Genomic DNA, 23,261 nt, shown 5'->3' on the forward strand with positions numbered 1-23,261 from the left:
TTTGATAGTAATAATTTTATTAATATTATCAACACAACAAGTAAGACTGGGAAAGAAAAAGCATTAATTAAGAATATTTCTGTGGTCCTATTAAGGATGTTTATTAACGTTTCTAATTATACTACCAACGCTTTATAATATGTTCTTATTGTTGGTTCCCACCTAAAATTAGATGACATAAGTAGAAGTGTTCTAAAAAAATAAAAAAACTAAGATAATTTACCCTCAACTTAGGGATGTTTTTTTGTCTTAAATTGCAATTATTTTTAAAAAATCAAATACTAATAATTGCGTCTCAATTTTTATATCCTTAAAAAATATTTCATGTATTTTGCAGTGAACACACGCTACATAATGATAAATAATTATTATTATTGATCAATTTTTTACATGGCTGAAAGTACTAATGAATAGACATCATATCGATGCTAAAAAAACTTACTGTATCTTTTAAGGACCCAAAAATCAAGACGCAATTACTAGCGTTAGAAAATTTTAAAAAATAAGAACAATTTTACGACGCAAAAGAAAGTTCTTAAATTAAGGACAAGTTAACTTAATCTTTTGTTTTTTAGTACGTTTTCATTTGCGTCTTCTAATTTTAGTTGGTATGCCAACAATAAAGACAACTTTTGAAACGTTAGTAATATATTTAGAAACACAAATTAACATTTTTAATTGCATTAAACAATGTCTGTAGCGGTTTTTTTTGTTGTTGTAGTGCGAATATGCCATACCTATGGCACTTGAAAAATAACACCATCTTATCAAATGGAGTAAGTACTCCCTCTGTTTCGCCTTAATAGAGACGTTTTATTTTCTGCACTTAGTTAGAGTTGGAAAGTGGGTCGGGTCAGTCCAGTCTAGCATAGGCCCATCTGGGGACGATAAGTTTGAGGTTTGGGTTGATCCAGACCCATTTCTGAAGCGGATTAAGTTGGGCTTTGTTTCCGTTGATAAATGTGAAATCAATTCAACCAGGCCCACTTGGTAATTGGGATGTAACAATAGTTATTAACATTGGGTTAAATTGTTGGTAAATAAAGACTTTTAACGATTAGAGAATGATAGATCTTGGAGTAATAATCTGTTTCTCTTGGTTTTGGGGTTTTAAAGCACGATGTCTTATTTTTGAACTTGGGCTGGGCTATTGATCCATAAAAATATATGGTTGAAATTTGGCCTTCCAACAAATTGGACGATAGAGACTGAACAATGAACAAATATAAATACTTTAATCTAGATGATCATAATATCAACAAAATATGCACATAATTTTTTTTGCCAAATTCATTAATCAATATATTTGTGTACATTTTTTATTTGGAGAGTTATTTGATTATATATTTATAATTTTAGAGTTCGTATGATGATATTGTTTATAGTTTGATAAAATTATTACACATTATAAAAGAGTGAAGAAAATAAAATGTTGTGCATTGCACAAGTGTGTCACTAGTATTATCATAACTCTTAAGGTTAAGACACTCGAATCAATTCAATTAATGTCCATTCTAAAGTAGGATAAATCCAGAAATTGGATCAACTCAAAAAAATAACACAATAGTACGACGATATCATTACATTCAACTTTTCCAATCTAATAAGTATATATCATGATAAAATGCAGATCAACAATAGTTGGCTAAGAAACCAACCACAGTCCAAAAATAAGTATTAAAACACATATAATTACATTACATAAGTAGAATAATAAATAAAAATTGAAGTAAATCTTAGGATGAAGCAATAATTAGGGGAAATTTAGAATTTAATTCTAAGCTCCTCTCTTAAGCATTTGCTCAAAATTTTCAAGAGACTCGAGCCTCTGAAGATGCAGCTGCTGCTTGAATTTCCTTATGAACGCTTCCGCGCTTGCGTTGATATCTTCCGTTGGCTTCCTCTCCAGCTTCTTTGGTGGCGGTGGCTGATACGATTCCCAGGCAACCACCGCATCAACACAACGCCGAGCTGCGCGACGCCGAGCTGCACGATGCCGAGCTGCGCGACGCCGAAGAGCACAATGCCGAGCTGCATGGCGACGCCGAAAATCTGCATGGCGACGTCGAGAGATCGGAGGGAAGATCAGCGAGAGCCGAGAACGACATGCAGACGTCGGTCGCGACAACAAGGGGAAGAAGAGTTCGGCGCGCGCCTCTCCGATTCGGCGATTACGTCGCGAAGTAGAATTAGGATTCTCTTTTTCCTTTTAGATTTTATTTCCTTTTTATGTCTTTCTTATTTTTGGTAACTTAGTTATTTTAATGAGTCGAGCATATCTATAAGCTCCGTTTCGGGTTTTCTTTGTTGGTTCTTTCCCGAGATGCATTAGGTTTAGGAGTCGAACCAACCCTAGGGTCCTTAGTCTATAAATAGGGCTTTGTTTATCAAGTTACGAATGAATAAGAATTACAATATTTGCCCACAAAATACGTGAGTTTATCTAAACCTAGTTCGCCGCTGCCCGACGGAGAATCCTCCGCGCACAGCCGCTGCTAGAAGACGCCGCCGATCCTGTGTAGGACGCCGGAGTTATCGTTGGATCGCCGCGCAACCCCGCCGCCGATCACGTTGAGGTAATAAGGCCTTAACATCTGGTGCTTTCATCCAGTACTCATGAAAGGTTTCGACAATAACGGCAAGGCCGTTTGGGGGGGGGACACAACGATTCCTACCCGCCATACAGATTCGGGGGTCGTCCGCCGAGGACGAACCGCCGCGACGGTGGGGGTTTCCACCGACAACATGGGGACGACGGCGAGGGGGAGATTCGCCAACCCGAGGAGTCGCGCAGGGAAGAGACCAACACTACTACCTTGGCTCAGGTTTTGGAGAGGTTGGAACGTTTGGAGAAATTCGATTCAGCGAGGGAAGATCCGGATCGCCGCGGCGGGAATCTTGGAAGTTCTTGGTCACGCGGAGCGGTGAATCCGCCAGAGTATGACGACGAAGACGATTGGGGATTTGATGAGACACGTCGCATGCGCAACGGAGGGACATTTGTTCGGGGTAAAAACCCTAATTGGGGTTTACGCGAGGGGCAACCCGACACGAGGCTGAGACGCGATCAATGGGGTCGCCATGGTCCGGGATGGACGATGCAGGGAACCCCCAACTCGAGGCTGGCGCCCGGAGGGTTCGATCAATCATACGACCGGCCTCCGACATGCTGGGACCCCCCCCAGCGATATCAGGGTACCGTGCCTGGTTTCGACAGACCACCGGGGGTAAAGATGGATCCGCCCAGGTTCGACGGGTCAGACGCGACTAATTGGATCGCAAGAGTCCAATATTATTTCAATCACCTTATGATGCCCGAGGCTCAACGATTACATTACGCGGTGATGCTGTTTGATCAACCTGCAGCTGAATGGGTCTTTAATTACTGCGCGAATAACGAATTCGTCACGTGGAATGAGTTTCTGGGGGACGTTCGCCACCGTTTCGATAGAAAGAGTTTTCAAAATTACTTTGGGTTGTTGGCCAAACTCACGCAAACGGGATCACTTTTGGAGTACCACAATACATTTGAAAAATATTTGAATCGGGTCCATGGAGTCCCGGAATCAGAGTTATTCACTTTGTTCGTAGCTGGCCTCAAACCGGACATTCAGGAGCGCGTGAAGTTGCACAGACCGGAATCATTGGCAGCCGCGATGGCCTTGATTTGGAGTGGACGGAGGAGATACATGACCGTGGGGCACAGGCAGCCTTTTCAACCGTGCCTCGTCGCGCTTGGCAGAATCGTGATGGACGGGGGCAGTCAAGTACCTCGGCAGCACCGACATCCGCATCGGTCACAACCGCCGTGGGCCAGACCACGGGTTCAGTGGGTCGCAGTGGGGAAAGGCCGCGACCCGGCATGATACGGGTATCCCAAGCGGAAAAGGCGGAGCGAGCTCGTCAGGGTTTGTGTTATTATTGCCCCGAGAAGTGGATTGTAGGGCACGTGTGCAAACAGCGATTGCTATGCTATGCGGAGGAGGACGATGAGAACGACGGTGTTGCGGAGGACCAAGCGGTTGATGAGTCTGTGCCAACAGATATTTCGCATATTCACGCGATGGACGGTGGTCGTCGTTCTCGTCCGATGAAGGTCGTGGGATGCATACAGGACCACGAGGTGTGTGTCTTAATTGACACGGGTAGCGACAGGGATTTTCTACACCCTAAGATTGCGGAATCGTTACACTTACCCCTCTCGCCGATAAGGCCGTTCAAGGTAGTTGTAGGCAACGGGGGGGCCTTACTGTGCACTCACGTGTCCAAACAGACGAAGTTGGAGGTACAAGGGTCGGTGTTCTTGGTGGATTTACATATACTGCCTATTCACGGCCCAGATGTAATTCTAGGAATGGATTGGCTGGAGTCGTTGGGCAAGGTGACCGCAGATTTCGCAGGAAAAACTTTGGAATTCACTCACAAGGAGCGACCTATTACTTTGAAGGGGGTGGTACCACCGCCCCGCAAGATAGACAGAACGTCCTTGGCTGCTTTGATGTCTCCATCGATCGGGTTAGAGGTTTTTGAGATCATGCTCTTGGAACCGGAAACCACTATTACCACACAAGATGTCCGGGAGGATTTTCCTGCTGATCTAACACCACCCATCACGACAGTGTTGGAGACCTTCCGACCGGTGTTCAACATGCCATCCGGGATGCCTCCGTCACGCCCCTATGATCACCGGGTACATTTGTTGCCAGGCACGAAGCCAATCAACGTCAGGCCGTATCGCTATCCCTACTTTCAGAAAAACGAGATAGAGCGGCAGGTCAAAGAGATGCTCGAGCAAGGTATCATCCAGAGAAGCAACAGTCCGTTTTCTTCACCGGTACTCCTTATTCGTAAGAAAGACGGCACCTTCCGCTTCTGCATCGACTATCGTGCGCTGAACACCGCCACAGTGCCGGATCATTTCCCTATCCCGACAGCGGACGAGCTTTTTGATGAATTGGGTAAAGCTCGTGTTTTCACCAAGCTTGACTTGCGATCAGGTTACCATCAGATAAGGATGCATGACGAAGATGTATTTAAGACGGCTTTTCGTACCCATGACGGACATTTCGAATTCTTGGTGATGCCTTTTGGGTTGACGAATGCCCCGTCTACATTCCAGGCGGCAATGAACGCGATTTTTCAACCTATGCTACGAAAGTTCGTCATTGTCTTTTTCGACGACATACTGGTTTACAGCCCGACTATGGAAGTTCATGAAGAACACTTGTCCGCAGTATTGATGGTTCTGCAGACCAATAGTTTCGTCGTCAAATTATCAAAGTGCTCTTTCTGCAAATCGACCGTGGAATATTTGGGACACTTGATCAGCAATGGATCCCTTAAAGCAGACCCAAATAAAATTAGTGCAATGACGGCTTGGCCGAAACCAAAGAATGTGAGACAGCTTCGCGGGTTTTTGGGATTAACCGGCTATTACCGCCGCTTCATAGCCGGATACGCCTTGATTGCGTCTCCCTTGACGGATCTGTTGAAAAAGGATGCCTTTGTATGGACCCCGGAAGCAGATTCGAGTTTCTTAGACCTGAAAGGAGCAATGACGACAGCCCCCGTACTTCGTCTGCCGGATTTTGATAAGACTTTCTGCGTCGAGACGGATGCCTCGAACACGGGCATTGGGGCAGTGCTACTCCAAGACAATCACCCAATTGCATTCTTCAGTAAGAAACTGGGTCCGCGACGACGGGTCGCGTCCACTTATCACAAGGAATTATATGCCATCGTCGAATCAGTGCAGAAATGGCGTCAGTATCTGTTAGGGAGGGAGTTTGTCATTCGGAGTGATCAGAGGAGCTTGAAAGAATTGCTCCATGCGATAGTGCAAACGCCGGATCAGCAGCTGTATGCGCGCAAACTCATGGGATATAAGTTCCGTATTGAGTACAAGAAGGGGAGCACAAACCGAGCAGCCGACGCGTTGTCCCGCCGCGAGGAAGCCGAGCAGCCTGACCTGCACGCAGACGCGTCCTCGACAGCCGAGGCGAACCTGGACACAGACACGACCTCGGACGCCGACGAGGGCGACGAAGCAGCGCACGCGTGCGCCCTCCTCACAGCAGCGTCCCATCCTATTCCGCACCTTGTGGACTTGCTTCGTCGGGAAACATCTTCGTCCCCGGAGATGCGGGAGATCACGAGGGACATAAAGGAGGGGCGGGCCCTACCGCATTTATCATTGGTGAACGGGCTGGTATACTACAATCGTCGAATATTTGTGAGCTCACGTTCATCGGCACGGACGCCTATATTGATCGAATACCACAGCTCGAAATCAGCGGGCCACCCTGGGTTCGAGCGTACGCTGCGTCGCGTGACTGCGGATTTTTACTGGCCGAATATGAAGAAGGAGGTAAAGCAGTTCGTCGAAGCTTGCGTGGTGTGCCAGACGACGAAGTACTCTACCCAGAAGCCTGCAGGGTTGTTACAACCGCTACCAATTCCGTCCCAAGTGTGGGAGGATGTCTCCATGGACTTTATTACGGGTTTGCCGCAATCACGGGGCTACACTGTAGTCATGGTGGCCGTGGACCGTTTGTCTAAATATGCACATTTTGCCCCATTGCCGACGAATTTTGATACGATAAAAGTGGCCAATGTGTTTATTGATACAGTTGTTCGCCATCACGGTTTTCCGAAGACGTTGGTCTCGGACAGGGACTCGGTGTTCTTAAACCAATGTTGGAAGGATTTGATGCGGCTTAGTGGCACGAAATTGAACTTCTCAACGGCTTACCACCCGCAATCGGACGGTCAGACGGAGGTACGGAACAGGGGATTGGAGCAGTATCTGCGAGCGTTCACTGCCGATCGCCCATCCAAGTGGTCAAATTTTCTACCTTGGGCGGAGCTGGCTTTGAATTGTTTCCATCATGCGGCCTTGGGAATGTCTCCGTACAAGGCCCTCTATGGCCGGGACCCACCGAGCTTGATTTTTGCGGAACCTTCGAGGTCGACGCCACCGGAGGCGGCGGAATTGATACGCCAACGAGGGGAGTTATTGGTGGAGTTAAGGCGAAATTTGGAACGCGCACAGCAGCGTATGCGCGAATCCGCTAACAAACATCGTCGCCACTTGGAGTTTAAGGTGGGTGACTTGGTCCTATTGAAGCTCCAACCATATAGGCAACACTCGGTGGCTCGTCCACGGTCGGCCAAGCTAGCTCGTCGCTACTATGGCCCGTTTGAGGTATTAGAGCGTATTGGACCAGTTGCATATCGATTGCGCTTGCCGGAAGGGAGTAGGATCCACAACGTATTTCATGTGAGCCTCCTTCGCGCGTTTGTGGCAGGCAACGACTCGGGAATGGGCATGGACCTGCCGTCTGAATTCTTTGGAGATCGGCCGGTTGTCTATCCGGTCCGGGTGTTGGACAGACGCATGTTATGGCACGATGATCGACCCTTGGAGCATGTGTTGGTTCGTTGGTCCGATGGAACTGAGTCGCCGACGTGGGAACCGCTGGAACTAGTGCAGCGCAAGTTTCCAAATGTGCTCCTTGAGGACAAGGAGGTTGCTATGGAGGGGGGAGTTGATACGATTCCCAGGCAACCACCGCATCAACACAACGCCGAGCTGCGCGACGCCGAGCTGCACGATGCCGAGCTGCGCGACGCCGAAGAGCACAATGCCGAGCTGCATGGCGACGCCGAAAATCTGCATGGCGACGTCGAGAGATCGGAGGGAAGATCAGCGAGAGCCGAGAACGACATGCAGACGTCGGTCGCGACAACAAGGGGAAGAAGAGTTCGGCGCGCGCCTCTCCGATTCGGCGATTACGTCGCGAAGTAGAATTAGGATTCTCTTTTTCCTTTTAGATTTTATTTCCTTTTTATGTCTTTCTTATTTTTGGTAACTTAGTTATTTTAATGAGTCGAGCATATCTATAAGCTCCGTTTCGGGTTTTCTTTGTTGGTTCTTTCCCGAGATGCATTAGGTTTAGGAGTCGAACCAACCCTAGGGTCCTTAGTCTATAAATAGGGCTTTGTTTATCAAGTTACGAATGAATAAGAATTACAATATTTGCCCACAAAATACGTGAGTTTATCTAAACCTAGTTCGCCGCTGCCCGACGGAGAATCCTCCGCGCACAGCCGCTGCTAGAAGACGCCGCCGATCCTGTGTAGGACGCCGGAGTTATCGTTGGATCGCCGCGCAACCCCGCCGCCGATCACGTTGAGGTAATAAGGCCTTAACAGTGGCGCCACTTTTTTCTCACCTTTCTCTCTCAACGCCATGGTTCTTGCAACGTTCACTTCTTCTCCATTTTCATTGATTTTTGGGTAGGGAAAGGGTGATTTGATGGAACTGTTCATTTTAGCTATTTTTGGTGCTTTCTTTCTTTGAAGATGATTTGTAATTGTTTTACTTAATTGGGATGGCTGTATTTATAGACGTGAAATTAAAACAAAAATTAAAAAAATGGAGTATTTCATTTTCAATTTATTTATATATGAAATCGTTTATTTTTCAAATCATGCATGCACGCATTTAATGTATCGCGATAGCTTTAAATTTGAAGGGATGGGCTTAAATCTCAAAGAAATGGCGTATTAAATGTAAATTGATGCCAATGCAATCAGTTCCATCAATTATTAGAAATGTAATTTTATTATATATTTATAGATCTTATCCATGCATATTCGTTGTATCGTTCACATTATTTATAGCAATGCCCATCATCCGGATCAGAATATTTTTTTCAAAATATATTAGTTGAATCATATTGATATAGTGATAAGCGAAAGTCAAAGAAGTTGACTTTGAAATATCTGATCATTAATCATGTTTTTTTAATCGTAAACGACTCGTCAATATCGTATGATTGGATCAAATTAAGTATCCATTAATTAAGACTTGAAAATTGTGAGCAGGTGTTAATAACTGTAATTTCACGAAAATAAAATTTTTTTAGATAACAAATTTTAATATTCTAGTAGTACTATATTGTATGGGTTACCAAATAAATGTGAGCATCGATAGTTTAGGTGGATATTGGACTGAATAATGAGAAATGAATTACCATCAATGGTAGTGGGAAAAACAAGATTTTCTAAGATAGAAACTCAAGATCAAAATGTAATTTCAAATTCAAGTGCGTAAACAAAATTTTCTAAAAAAGAAACTAAAGCCCACCAAAAATGGAATACTAATATCAGGATCAGGCCCAGTTGTTTATTTTCAACAATAAAATAAAATGCAAATGCAAATGCAAATGAAAGAGCTGCGAAATTGGCTTGGCAATGGAATTATCCATTCAAAGATTCACTCACCGCATTCTTCCCTCGACTCATCACTACTTCAAACCCATTTCGCGGACCCGACCCGGCGCATTCAGACCTCCTGTAAGAGACCGGAGCTCCGGTTCGGCAGCCCGAGCTGGGTGGTTCCTGGGCATGCGCGAGAAGAAGGATGTGCTGCCGGAGATAGTGAAAGCCGGCGACCCGGTCCTCCACGAACCGGCTCAGGAGGTTCGACCGGAGGAAATCGGGTCGAAGCGGATCCAGAAGATTATAGATGAGATGGTGAAGGTGATGAGAGCGGCGCCTGGGGTTGGCCTCGCTGCTCCGCAAATTGGCATCCCTTTGAAGGTTAGTTAGTATCCTCATTTTTCATCTGAATTAATTCAATCGCCTCTTCTATGAAATTGATAGTAGTACTTAATTTTTAGTAAACTGCGCTTCAGATTGGGGGAGAATTTCTGATTTGATTCGAATTGTTAAGCTAGGTAGTCACTATGGAATCATAGGTTTTGGAAAGGGAAGTAGGATTGGACGACTTCGATTGAATTGGAGCAGAAATTAGTTAGGGTTTACACTTTTGAACTGTTATAGTTCATCAATTACATTCACTTTTATTCTAATCTCTCTCATATTGTAGAAGAAATATGAAAAATCATGATTTTACTAATGGCTCATTTGGTAGCCCTGGTGAGCTAAAACCAAGATTTAAAAATTATGTTACTGGTTTTTAGGCTAAATTCCACGAATGTACGTCATGTGAGATGATATCTGCCATTTGTACCCGGAAAAAAAACATTTCCAGTGATAGGAAAGACGCGTGAGCCTCTCGCGTCTTTGGAGGCTCACTGATAACCAAACACGCGAGAGGCTCTTGCGTGTTTAATGATACACGCATTAGGCAAATGCGTGTTTGTTTTGGACACAAAACCCACTCCCATACCCATCTGTCAATTGCTGCTCCTTTTCCATAAAATAAGGGTTACTTTCTTGATTTGGTGTACTACCCAATGATGAAGATTCAGCCATTTTAATTAAACTTTCCTCACTCCCCATGCAAGTATAGGCAAGGATCTTGGCAGCTGAACACTTCTCGAGGATAGACTCCTCCATCATGATAGAGTCGGTGCATGCAGCACCATGCTGCGTTGGTGAGCAGCCTCCCTTTCCAAGATTGATGTGATGTTGTTCCTTCCCCATGAGGAGAGACATGGAAGCCTGCATGGTAGTGTCGGCGGCTGCGTAGGAATTTTGCTGAGGATGTGATAACCAAACACGCAGTTGCCTAATGTGTGTATCATTAAACACGCAAGAGCCTATCGCGTGTTTGGTATCAAAGACGCGAGAGGCTCACGCGTCTTTCCCATCACTGGAAATGTTTTTTTTCCGGGTACAAATGGCGGATATCATCTCCCATGACGTACATTCGTGGAATTTAGCCTGCTTTTTGATAGATAAAATTGAAAACAAAGATAGAATTAGTAAGGTGTTTTGTAGCCTTGATTGTTTCGTAGATTAAGCTGTATAATTACGTTTTTGTTCTTTCCGGACACTCGACCTATCCACCTGCCACTATTGCGAGTGCCGCCGTGCACACACACACACACACACAACCGCCAGCTGCGTGCGCACGTAGGCCGCCACTTCCCACCCCCCTTCCACTTCGCTTTAGCCTCTTCCCTTGCCAAACACACATCGAACATACAAATAGAAATCGAACCAAATACCAAAATCAAAATCTTACAGAAAGGCCAAGATTAATAAGCATTGGAGGAACAATGAACTAGAGACGGGCGGGAACGCCCGCGTCTTATCAGTCACTTCTACTGAACACTAAGATAACATTGTCTGGTCAAGATTAATAAGCTAATATTGGACTAACCTTTCCTCGTAATTGTGTGTGCATTTGTTGATGAATTGGTAGAGTTGAAAGTTCTTTTCTGTTTGTCTGCATACAGATAATTGTTCTGGAAGATACAATAGAGTACATGAGATATACGACAAAGGAAGAGATCAAGGCACAAAACAGACAACCTTTTGATCTTTTGGTATGTAAATATCAAATCGAGCATCTGATATGATTATGAGACTCAATTTTAGGGTGAAGTCCAAAGCTCTTTTAGTGCAGGTTGTGATCAACCCAAAGTTGAAAAGGAAGGGCAACCAAAGTGCTTTCTTCTTCGAAGGCTGTTTGAGGTAAGACGAAGGGAACATTGAATTAATTTATCTTTGATAGAAAGTCCACACCACATATTACTTGGAACATGCTAAAGTCATAGCTCCGTTTCTCGTTATGGATTCAATTATATGCAGCGTTGATGGGTTCAGAGCGATAGTGGAACGACACTCAGAGGTGGAGGTTACAGGTTTTGACCGATTTGGCCAAGCAATCAAAGTTGATGCTTCGGGGTGGCAAGCTAGGATTTTTCAACACGAATGCGATCATCTTGATGGAACACTCTACGTCGACAAGATGGTACCAAGAACATTCCGAACCGTAGAAAATTTGGATTTGCCACTCGCTGCTGGTTGCCCCAAATTGGGTGCTCGCTAACCATTTGCTTGAAGAAACTCACAATGATGTATGCCGAAGAGTAAAAACTAAGCACAATTTTACTATGACAAACATTTTCATTAGTGATATTTTTGAAATGTTATGTGAATTAGATTCTTGATATTGTTTACTCAAATTTTGAGTAGCATTGGTTGATCATGACATCGTTATTTGTAAACATGAAATGATTCCAACTGATCATGCAAATATGCCAACCATATGCAGCATCTTATCTCCACTACTTTTTATTCATGCTCAGATGTTATAATATAACTGTCGTATAAGCAAATCAAATTTCAAATTTTGAATCTAAACCTAAAAACATCATAAAAGATGCCTAACAATTTTTGGCTAATAATCAACACTTAATGCTAAATATATTTAGTCTGACCAAGCAACATCGATTTTTATTTTATATTTTTATGGAGTACTATGCTTTGGTAACTCAGCTTGGGAAATTGGAGAATAATAACATAGATCTGGTAATTCATCAAAACTTAGAAAATGTATTGATCTCTAAACAATTTCCTGAAAAGACTTTGATTATCGTTTTCTAAAAGTTATCAATATGAAATATACAAATCATATGCAATCGTAAATCATAAATATATAGGCAAAAGCCTCTAAAAAGTCAATGTGAGCAGAAATTGGAATTATCAACCAATCTCAGTCAAGTACTGTGTTTCATAATTTGATGCGTTGAGTATCAATTACATACGTAACAATAGTTTTTTAGCCTCGTTTTAAATTGATGTGTCTTTTTCAAATGTATATGTGATACATATATAAAAATATAAATCAAGTCTAAAGTTTCAAAGTAGTTGATAGGGTCCTCGATTTAGTGAATCTCGCTGATAGTCATCTCCATTATCTTTATCTTATTTGATTTAGTATCTTTTATTTTAGTTAGTTAATTTCCATATCTTTTGTAATCTTTTATTTTAATTATCTTGCTTGATTAGCAAGATAGGTTTAGAGTTTATAATTCTATAAATTATAGAATTCTCTAGTATTTTGATTCATTGAAAAATAAAGTTAAAACTTGTTCTCATTCTGATTCTGGCGGAAATCGCCCCCTAGCACCTCAACTAGAGTTTATCTTGTTCTTCGTAATCGTTCTTGTTCTTCGTTTTACTACAAATCGTTGGTGCTCTAGTCCGATAGATCAAGGGTCTATCAACTGGTGCTTCCATTGATTTACTCTTCTCCCACCACAAACCACTACCTCCAAAGTCCTCTCAAATTTTCGCAAAGGTTTCACGCCACTTTCTCTCAAATCTTAATCACCCACACGTCCGATGGCGCCGGAATTCGACCTCGAATCTTTCGCACGACGACAAGATTCTGTTCACAAAAGAATTGAGGAAAGCCTCGCCAAGCTCATAGCCGTTGTCACCGGGGCGCGAGCGAAGGAGCCACCCGACCCAGTCGCGACGCCCACGCAAGGTTGGTCGTTGCCACCATCGGTCACGAAAGCACCCCTGGGTGTCAGCCCCGAATCCCTACCATGGATCCGTCTCGAACCACCACGTTTCGATGGAGAGAACGCCCGAGATTGGATCTGTAAGATCCAGGAGTACTATACCACTACACACCGCAAGATGATCGTGTTTATCTTACGCAATATTTATTCGATGGGCCGTGATCAAGGGTCTATCAGTAGTCGTCTCGTTTGATTGGAGTTCTAAGAAGGTTTGTTAAAATAAAATAAATTAACAAATCGAGTTAGTGAATAAAATAAGATTCCATGACTTATACATCTATTTCTTTCAGCAAATTCATTTATTTGGAGTCAAAGTCGTCTCAGCAAGACCGGTTATTTAGTTTGATAATTTTTTTCCTGAAATTCTCTTATCAATAAAATCTATAGTAAGTTCGACAAGGGAAAGAAAAGCTCAATTGTTTTTGCGAGATCCATAAGTCATTTCAATTTGAGTTGGTGGATCTTAGGCCCATTTTGTAGAAAAATATATTTGGCCCAGCCCATTAAAGTTTTTACATCTCCCGCCAAAACTAGGCTTTGCGAACGTAAATCATCTCTCTGTTTCGGTCAGCTCTGAATATCACACTACGACATTTGTCAGAAATCTATCGCCTTCCACAATTTCAAAGCCCAGAAAACGGTAATTACTGATTGATGGATGGATGAAAGCCTTTCAATTTTCGATCTTAGCTAGTACTCTGATACTTATAATTTATTCTAGAAGTTTGAATTGCAACACGATTTCAAAAATCGAAAATCGTCTCGTGAACCTCTTCATCATGTTTAATTGTCTGTTTCGGTCTGTTGACTTTGTTTCACTTTCGTTTCCAGTTTCCTTATTTGATCCTGTTGATTGAAGGAGTTTTTGGCTGAGGAATTTCTGTACCTATTGTGTTTGATGAAATGACTGTGTTGCAGTTTGGCTGCAAAAAGTTGGAATCGTTTTTGAAATTTGAGGCAAAATGTACGGAAGGAAAGCTAGTGAGTTAGTGAAGGAATTTGCTAGTGTTGAACATGGCCAGATTTTTACCTTCAATGTAAGCAGCACAGATCTTCAGTTTACGTGGAGCTTGATTTGCATTTTTCATGGTCTTAGAGCATCCACGACGGCGGACGTCCGCGCAGGACATCCGCCATTAGGCGCTGGAGGGACGGATACGGACGTCCGCTGCGGACACAGGAGTTCCGCGGCATTCCGACGACGTCCGTATCCGTCCATCGTCGAACTATAGTACCCCGGGACCACATCGCTGCACACCGTCGGTTGTATGAGGACTACTTCGTTCCGGAGCCGCGGTTTGGGGAGAACATTTGGTGTGTTCCAGGCTCGATGGGCGGCAGTGAATGGTCCATCACGGTTGTGGTATATTGACAACATTGCTGATATCATGTACGCATGTATTATCATGCACAACATGATTGTCGAAGATGAAGGTCTAGCACTGACTGATTGGGCCAATGATGATGTTGATGCTGCCGGTCCAAGCCACGGCGTGGTCACCGCCAATGTAAGTATGGGATACCCCATGAAGAGGGCGATCGAGCACGTGCATTTGCCGACATGCGCCAACAACAAGCCCATATTCGACTACAGAACGATATTATTGAAGAGATATGGACGCGGAGGGGTAGTCGTTGATATTTAGAATGTAATTTGTTTAAACTTTTTTTTTGTTGAAATGTACTTTTTTTTATTTAATGAAATGTACTTTTTTATTTTTTTATTTAATTCCGTAAATTGTTTAATTTTGTGAATTTGTGAATTTTTATTATTGTGGGATGTCCGTCGGGATGTCCTTGAGGATGTCCGTCATTGTGCAGTAGGATGTCCTTATGACGTGGCAGTGCAGTGGGATGTCCTTATGATGTGCCAGGAGATGTTTTTGGGAAGTCCGTCGGGACATCCGTCCCACTGTGGATGCTCTTAGAGCATCCACTATAGGGGCGGCGCGCTGGCCGCCCCGGAACTGTGGCGGCGGCGGCGACTAACTATAGCGGGAGAAGCGTCCGCCCCGGTGCGGACGCTTTTTTTTGGGGCGATCGGCAACTAGGTGCCGAGGACGCGCCGGACGCGGTCAGGCGCGCCGGCCTATAGCGCGACGGTGAGTGGCACGCCGGTAGGGGCGGACAATTTTTTTTCATTTTTTTAAAAATCTATTTAATTTACCTATAAATACATTCATTTCCCTCATTATTTTCACACATCCAACTCTTTATTCATACTTTCTCTCACTAAAATTTGTGGATTCCACTGGTATTAAAAATGGACGATTTGTGGAATGACGCATGAAATTTTCTGATTCAAGAGGTGCAGAGGGAAGCCGACGAAGAGGATGCGGCGCGGGCGGCAGAATTAGTGGAGGCCGCGCTCCCTCGTGCGATTACTCATCGTTGGACCATCCAACGAGACCATAGCGGAGCGCACCAGCGGCTAATGGCAGACTACTTTGTGGATAACCCTCGTTACCCACTCGAGATTTCCCATCGACGTTTCAGATTGTCGCAACGGCTCTTCACCCATATAGCGACTAATTTGGAGGAGCGGTACAGGTGCTTCACCCTCCGGAGTGATAGCACTGGCAGGATCGGGTGTCTACTTTTCAGAAATGCACCGCTGCAATTAGGCAGTTTGCCTATGCCGGACCGGCTGATATGTTCGACGAATACTTACAGATGGGTGAGACGACTAGTCTAACGGTGCTCAGGCAGTTTTGTAAGGGGATCCGGAAATCTTTGGTCCGGAGTTCCTACGAAAGCCAACCTCTAATGAGTGCCAGAGACTACTAGATATGCACGGTTTCCCATGGATGTTAGGAAGCATCAATTGCATGCATTGGGAGTGGAAAAACTGTCCGGTGGCGTGGAAAGGCCAGTTCACTACTGGTTTCAAAAGCAAAGGTCCATCGATGATTCTGGAAGCCGTTGCTGACTACCGTTTGCGGATCTGACATGCGTATTTCGGTGTTGCAGGTTCGAACAACGATATCAACGTTCTGCAGTCATCGCCTCTCTTCAATGATGAGTGCCGGGGGGAGGGTCCAGAAATCAGCTTCGTAGCCAACGGAATGCAGTACCACATGGGATACTATTTGGCAGATGAGATATACCCTTGTTGACCCGTATTCATCAAGACAGTTCGCCAACCGGTTGGACCGAAAAACAATATTTTGCGCGAAAACAAGAGGCTGCTAGGAAGGATGTTGAGCGAGCTTTTGGTATGCTCCAAGCGCGATGGACCATTATACGGTGCCCGACACGAGTTTGGCACGAAAATGATGTCGCGAATATTATGTTAACATGTATCATATTGCACAATATGATAATAGAAGATAAGGATTTGCTGCAGAGCGCTGGGCACCGGAAGATGGTGCAAGTTCAAGTCACAGTGTTGCCTCCGTGCCGATACAGATGGGTGTACCACGTAGTAATGAATATTTGCTCCAACGTTTCACTGATATGCGCAGAAGGACAGCACATGTCACACTCCAGGCCGATTTGATTGAAGAGGTATGGGCACGTAGGCGAGGGGGCGCAGCGTGAAGAACATGTGTGATTTTCTATAGATTAAATTTTCGTTGTATAATTTTTCCATCACTTTAATACGACGAAAATTTAGTGTTCAATTTTAATTTATTTAATTGTAGCCGTTTTTTTCTAATTATGTGCAGTTTGATAATTTTAATTATAATTGAATTAAAATATAAAAATTTAAAATTAAAGTGAAAAGTGGCTAAAAAAAAGTATCCACTATTGCTGCGGACACTTTTTTTTGTGGGCGCGGACAAATACGAAGTGGTTGTGGACAAAAAAAGTGGCGGGGCTATTGGAAGTGTCCACCTTATGGTGGATGCTCTTATGACTTCAGATGTCTATGCTGGTTTCCTATTCAAACTATTGAATTTGATGATGCCAGGAAAATACAAGAGCATGAAAATAACTTGAAAGATAAAAGGAGATCGGAAGAGGAGATTGGAATTTCAGAAGATGATATGAGCAGCACTGAAGCTGAGAAGAAACTCATCCAAAGTGCTTTGATATCTGATCAGTTTGGGGCACTGGTTCGGAATAAGCGCTGTCTCATGACTTATGTGTGAGTAATCAGGCCTCACTCTCAGCCAACTTTTACATGTGAAGGCCATAACCTCATCATGTCCTATGATTATCAATGACGTTCTCTGGTTTTGTAGATATAAACGGGCAGAAGTCATCCGAAGCTTGGGATGGATGGTCGACACTGTTGAAATTTGGCAAAATTTTTGCCATCCCACATCGGTGGGGAGTAGACAGTTTGGGGGTGTGGCTTCCTATAAAAGGAGCTCACCTCCCATTTTGTAATCTATCCCAAATTTGTATTCTCTTCTCCGTCTATATATAAGCGGGCTCTGCAGAGGGTGCTCGGAGACGTAGGCAATTTGGCCGAACTCCGTTATCAAAGTTTCGGGTGTGTTCTTTCTTTATTATTTATTTTGTTCCGCATTTATTTCTGGCTTTATTCTCTGTTGGGATATTGTATTCAATATTATTTGCGGGTTTGGTAGTAGTGTTTTGTACGGTTCTTTTGAGTGTTTTTATATTGTGATAATTACACCGACTGATAAATTCTGTTAGGAATCTGGTATTTAAGAGGGACAGTGTCCTCGCTAGTCCTTCCAAAGAATTTATTTGGAGAAGTAATTTTATCGAGTAGACCCCATTGGGTTAACTCTGAAATTACTGAATCGGTTCATTTCACTATTTGAGAGAAAATTACCCGGTTTTCTCAACAAGTGGTATCAGAGCCAAGGTTCGTCCTTGGTTCTATTTGTTTGTAATATTGAATACTTTATTTTGAGTCTGTAATGGCGGGTAATGATCAAGAAAACAAGGCTAGTTCTTCGTCATCGTGGTCGAGGTTTCAACTGTCAAATATGAAATTGACGGTGGAGATATTTGACGGTACTGGCCATTTTGGTATGTGGCAGGGGGAGGTTCTAGACTCTCTTTTCCAGCAAGGTCTTAACATTGCCATTGAAGAAAAGAAACCAGAAGATATAGATGATAAAGATTGGAGTACCATAAATCGGTTAGCTTGTGGAACAATTCGGTCGTGTCTATCCAGGGAGCAGAAGTATGCTGTCAAGAATGAGACTTCTGCACATAGATTGTGGAAGACACTGGAGGACAAATTTCTGAAGAAGAGTGGTCAGAATAAGCTCCTTATGAAGAAAAGGTTGTTCCGATTTGAATACCGATCAGGTACCACTATGAATGAACACATTACTTTGTTTAACCAATTAGTAGCAGACCTGCTAAATTTAGATGTGAAATTTGAGGATGAGGATCTGGCATTGATGTTGTTGTCGTCTCTACCTGATGAATTTGAACATCTGGAGACCACATTACTCCACGGTAAAGAGAATGTGTCTTTAGATACTGTATGTTCTGCTTTGTATAGTCATGAATTGCGAAAGGCAGATAAAATGAAAGGCAAAGCAGTTACAGATGAAACATTAGTGGCAAGAGGTCGTCAACAAGGCCGATCAAAGGAGAGAAGAGGATGGTCCAAATCGAAAAGGCGAGTTGCCAAAGATGAGTGTGCTTTCTGTTATGAGAAAGGACATTGGAAGAAAGACTGCCCAAAGTTGAAGAAGAAAGAAAAGGCTTCGCAAGATGCAAATGTTGCTGAATGCAAAAATGATGCGGAGTCAGATTGTTCTTTGACGGTTTCACCTTCAACATCGCATCCAGACGAGTGGATATTGGATTCAGGTTGCACCTATCATATGTGTCCCATCAGGGATTGGTTCTTTGATTTCGAAGAACTCAATGGCGGACTTGTTTACATGGGGAATGACAGTCCATGTAAGACAGCCGGGATAGGCTCAATCAAGCTACGGAATCAGGATGGATCTACTAGAATTTTGAAGGATGTGCGGTACGTGCCCCAGTTGAAGAAGAATCTCATCTCATTGGGGGCCTTAGAATCTAAAGGCCTAGTTGTGATGATGCAAGATGGAATTCTTAAAGCAACTTCAGGAGCGTTGGTGATGCTGAAAGGTGTGAGGAAGAACAATTTGTATTACTACCAAGGTAGTACAGTTGTTGGGACAGTAGCAACTGCAACTTCGAGTAATAAGAAGGATGCAGAGGCAACGAAGCTTTGGCATTTGCGATTGGGACATGCTGGTGAGAGATCATTGCAAATTCTCGCCAAGCAAGGATTATTGAAAGGTACGAAGTCTTGCAAATTAGAGTTTTGCGAGCATTATGTTCTGGGAAAACAACGAAGAGTGAAATTTGGCACTGCAATCCATAATACGAAGGGAATTCTGGATTACGTGCACTCAGATGTGTGGGGACCTGCCAAGACTCCGTCACTTGGAGGTAGACACTATTTTGTCACTTTTGTTGATGATTTTTCCAGGAGAGTTTGGGTGTACACTATGAAGAGCAAAAATGAAGTCCTTGGGATTTTTCTGAAATGGAAAGCTCAAGTTGAAAATCAGATGGGGAGGAAGATCAAGGTTCTCCGATCTGACAACGGTGGAGAATACAAGAGTGATCATTTCCAAGATGTATGCCAAGAGTGTGGCATAGTTCGGCACTTCACAGTGAGAAATACACCACAGCAGAATGGAGTGTCAGAGCGTATGAATCGAACACTAGTGGAGAAAGTTCGTTGTATGCTGTCTAAGGCTGGGCTAGACAGAAAATTTTGGGCTGAGGCCATCACATACGCTCAACACATTGTCAATCGTTTGCCATGTTCTGCCATTGATGGCAAGACTCCTTTAGAGGTATAGTCCGGTAAACCTGCAACTGATTATGATTCTTTGCATATTTTTGGTTCTATTGCATATTATCATGTGACTGAATCAAAGTTGGATCCACGTGCAAAGAAGGCTTTGTTTATGGGTTTCAGTGCTGGTGTTAAAGGATATCGGTTATGGTGTTTGGAGTCTAAGAAGACGATTGTAAGTAGGGATGTTACCTTTGATGAATCTTCCATGTTGAATAAGGTAAATCCAAATAGTAGTGATACTTCGCAGCAGGTGGAGTATACACCGAAGCAGGTGGAGTTCGAAGAAGCAGTTGTGATCCCAACTACGAACACCACAAATGACTCTCCTACGTAAGAAGAAGAGTCAGATGATGAAGAGGTTCCACCCCAAGAACCTTCGCAGCAATCAGAGCCAATTGCAGTTAGGCGAACGAGGCGGGAAAATAAGAAACCTGCTCGATTTGCGGATATGGTAGCATATGCGCTTCCAGTTGTTGATGATGTTCCATGTATCTTTTCGAAAGCTATTGAAAGTTCAGAAAGCGATGGTTGGAAAGGTGCTTTGGAAGAAGAGATGCAATCTCTTCAGAAGAACAAGACATGGAAGCTGATGCCATTGCCGAAAGGCAGGAAGGCAATTGGATGTAAATGGGTTTTTGCAAAAAAGGAGGGATTTCCTAACAGAAATGATGTTCGCTACAAAGCAAGATTGGTAGCTAAAGGCTACGCCCAGAAGGAGGGAATTGATTACAATGAGGTATTTTCTCCTGTTGTTAAACATTCCTCCATTAGAATTTTGTTGGCTTTGGTAGCGCAGTTGAATTTGGAGCTAGCTCAACTTGATGTGAAGACCGCGTTTTTACACGGTGATCTGAAGGAGGAAATCTATATGACCCAACCGGAGGGATTCAAGGTTGCTGGTAAAGAAAATTGGGTTTGCAAGTTGAACAAATCGTTGTACGGATTGAAACAGTCTTCAAGACAGTAGTATAAACGGTTTGACAAGTTTATGAAGGATCAGATGTACACAAGAAGCAAATACGACCACTGTGTGTATTTGCACAGACTTCAAGATGGTTCCTACATCTACCTACTCTTATACGTTGATGATATGCTGATAGCATCAAAGAGCCAAGTTGAAATTGACAGATTGAAGGCTCAGTTGAGTAAAGAGTTCGAGATGAAGGATTTGGGGGAAGCCAAGATGATTCTCGGTATGGAGGTTACAAGGGATAGAGAAGGAGGCAAGCTTTGGCTGACACAGAAGCAGTATTTGACCAAAGTACTACAGCGTTTTGGTATAAATGATGATTCCAAACCTGTAAGTACCCCACTTGCTCCTCATTTGAAACTTAGTTCTCAGTTATCTCCAAATACGGAAGATGAGCGAGGATATATGGCAAAAGTTCCCTATGCTAACGCAGTTGGAAGCTTGATGTATGCAATGGTGTGTACAAGACCAGACATTTCACAGGCCGTTGGTACTGTGAGCAGATACATGCATGATCTAGGCAAGGGTCATTGGCAAGCTGTGAAATGGATTCTGCGGTATATTAAAGATACTGTAGATATTGGTTTGTTGTTTGAGCATGATAAATCACTTGGTCATTTTGCAGTTGGATATTGTGATTCCGACTATGCTGGTGATTTGGATAAGCGAAGATCTACTACTGACTATTTATTCACTTTAGCGAGTGCGCCAGTTAGTTGGAAGTCTACCTTGCAGTCAACGGTAGCTTTGTCTACAACAGAGGCAGAGTATATGGCCATTACTGAAGCTGTGAAGGAGGCGATTTGACTTCATGGGTTGCTGAAAGAATTGGGAGTTGGTCAGAAACAACTTGAAGTATATTCTGACAGCCAGAGTGCTATTCATTTAGCAAAGAATCAGGTCTTTCATGCAAGGACGAAGCACATTGATGTTCGCTATCATTTTGTGCGGGAAATTCTCGAAGAAGAGGAAATTGTCATCAGAAAGGTTCCGACTTTGGAGAATCCTGCAGATATGTTGACCAAGGTGGTGACAAGAGCCAAGTTTGAATATTGTTTAGACTTGGTTAATATTCTGCGATTTGGAGCTGGCGCTTGACTGCGCCAATATGGAGGCACCGTGAGTCGTTTGTTTAGATGGAGAAGATTCGTGTTCGGTGGAACTTGAAATTTTGCCAAGGTGGAGATTTGTTGAAACTTGGCAAAATTTTTGCCGAGTAGATAGTTTGGGGGTGTGGCTTCCTATAAAAGGAGATCACCCCCCATTTTGTAATCTACCTCAAATTTGTATTCTCTTCTCCGTCTATATATAAGCGGGCTCTGCAGAGGGTGCTCGGAGACGTAGGCAATTTGGCCGAACTCCGTTATCAAAGTTTCGGGTATGTTCTTTCTTTATTATTTATTTTGTTCCGCATTTATTTCTGGCTTTATTCTCTGTTGGGATATTGTATTCAATATTATTTGCGGGTTTGGTAGTAGTGTTTTGCACGGTTCTTTTGAGTGTTTTTATATTGTGATAATTACACCGACTGATAAATTCTGTTAGGAATCTGGTATTTAAGAGGGACAGTGTCCTCGCCAGTCCTTCCAAAGAATTTATTTGGAGAAGTAATTTTATCGAGTAGCTCCCATTGGGTTAACTCTGAAATTACTGAATCAGTTCATTTCACTATTTGAGAGAAAATTACCCGGTTTTCTCAACGGACACGACAGCGTGCTTCCTGAAGAAATCCAAGAGAAACTCAGTACTAGTGAAAAGGAGTATTTCAAAAATAATACTGCAACTCTGCAATCCTACCTGGCAGAGCTCGATCTTCATCTGACTGTGGTAACTAATTCTATGCACTCTACACAACCTTATGCAAGGGAGTATGCTCTTGTTAGTGGAGTACATGATTTGAACGATCATTTAGTCAAAATGACAACTCAGAATATTAATAGTATATCACTGTCGTTGTGTGATTCGATTTCCGTCAATCCTTCCGATGCGCGAAGAATCGTGGAATTCGTTATCTAATTTCTATTTCAAATGCCAAGCACTGGGATCGGATTGCACACTGCATTTTCCAAATCTATCCTTAACCATTGGCGTAGAGATGTCGCGGCGACTGCCATTCCTTCATTCATTCACATATCAATCCTCTTCGTCCATTTCCCTTCGTAATTTGGATTGGATTGATGATCACAAAATTGATAAAGTGAACTTGGGGTCTGAAACT

General features: G+C 43.3%; 1 protein-coding gene across 1 annotated transcript; it reads left to right on the plus strand.

The window, feature by feature from the left end:
• The first annotated feature begins 9,226 nt into the window (after positions 1 to 9,226).
• LOC121806306 (peptide deformylase 1A, chloroplastic-like) lies at positions 9,227 to 11,918 on the plus strand. Its single transcript, XM_042206302.1, has 4 exons — positions 9,227 to 9,606; positions 11,214 to 11,303; positions 11,384 to 11,451; positions 11,569 to 11,918. Exons 1-4 carry the CDS (start codon positions 9,259 to 9,261, stop codon positions 11,807 to 11,809), a joined length of 747 nt encoding a protein of 248 aa, XP_042062236.1. The 5' UTR covers positions 9,227 to 9,258; the 3' UTR covers positions 11,810 to 11,918.
• The last annotated feature ends 11,343 nt before the right edge of the window (positions 11,919 to 23,261 follow it).

The sequence above is a fragment of the Salvia splendens genome, chromosome 6 (assembly GCF_004379255.2).
Source record: "Salvia splendens isolate huo1 chromosome 6, SspV2, whole genome shotgun sequence".
Lineage (NCBI taxonomy): Eukaryota > Viridiplantae > Streptophyta > Magnoliopsida > Lamiales > Lamiaceae > Salvia > Salvia splendens.

Coding starts and splice junctions, on each gene's coding strand:
- LOC121806306 (XM_042206302.1), top strand. CDS start 9,259: ATGGAATTATCCATTCAAAGATTCACTCACCGCATTCTTCCCTCGACT. Junction 9,607..11,213: donor AAATTGGCATCCCTTTGAAG/GTTAGTTAGTAT, acceptor GTCTGCATACAG/ATAATTGTTCTGGAAGATAC. Junction 11,452..11,568: donor TTCTTCGAAGGCTGTTTGAG/GTAAGACGAAGG, acceptor AATTATATGCAG/CGTTGATGGGTTCAGAGCGA.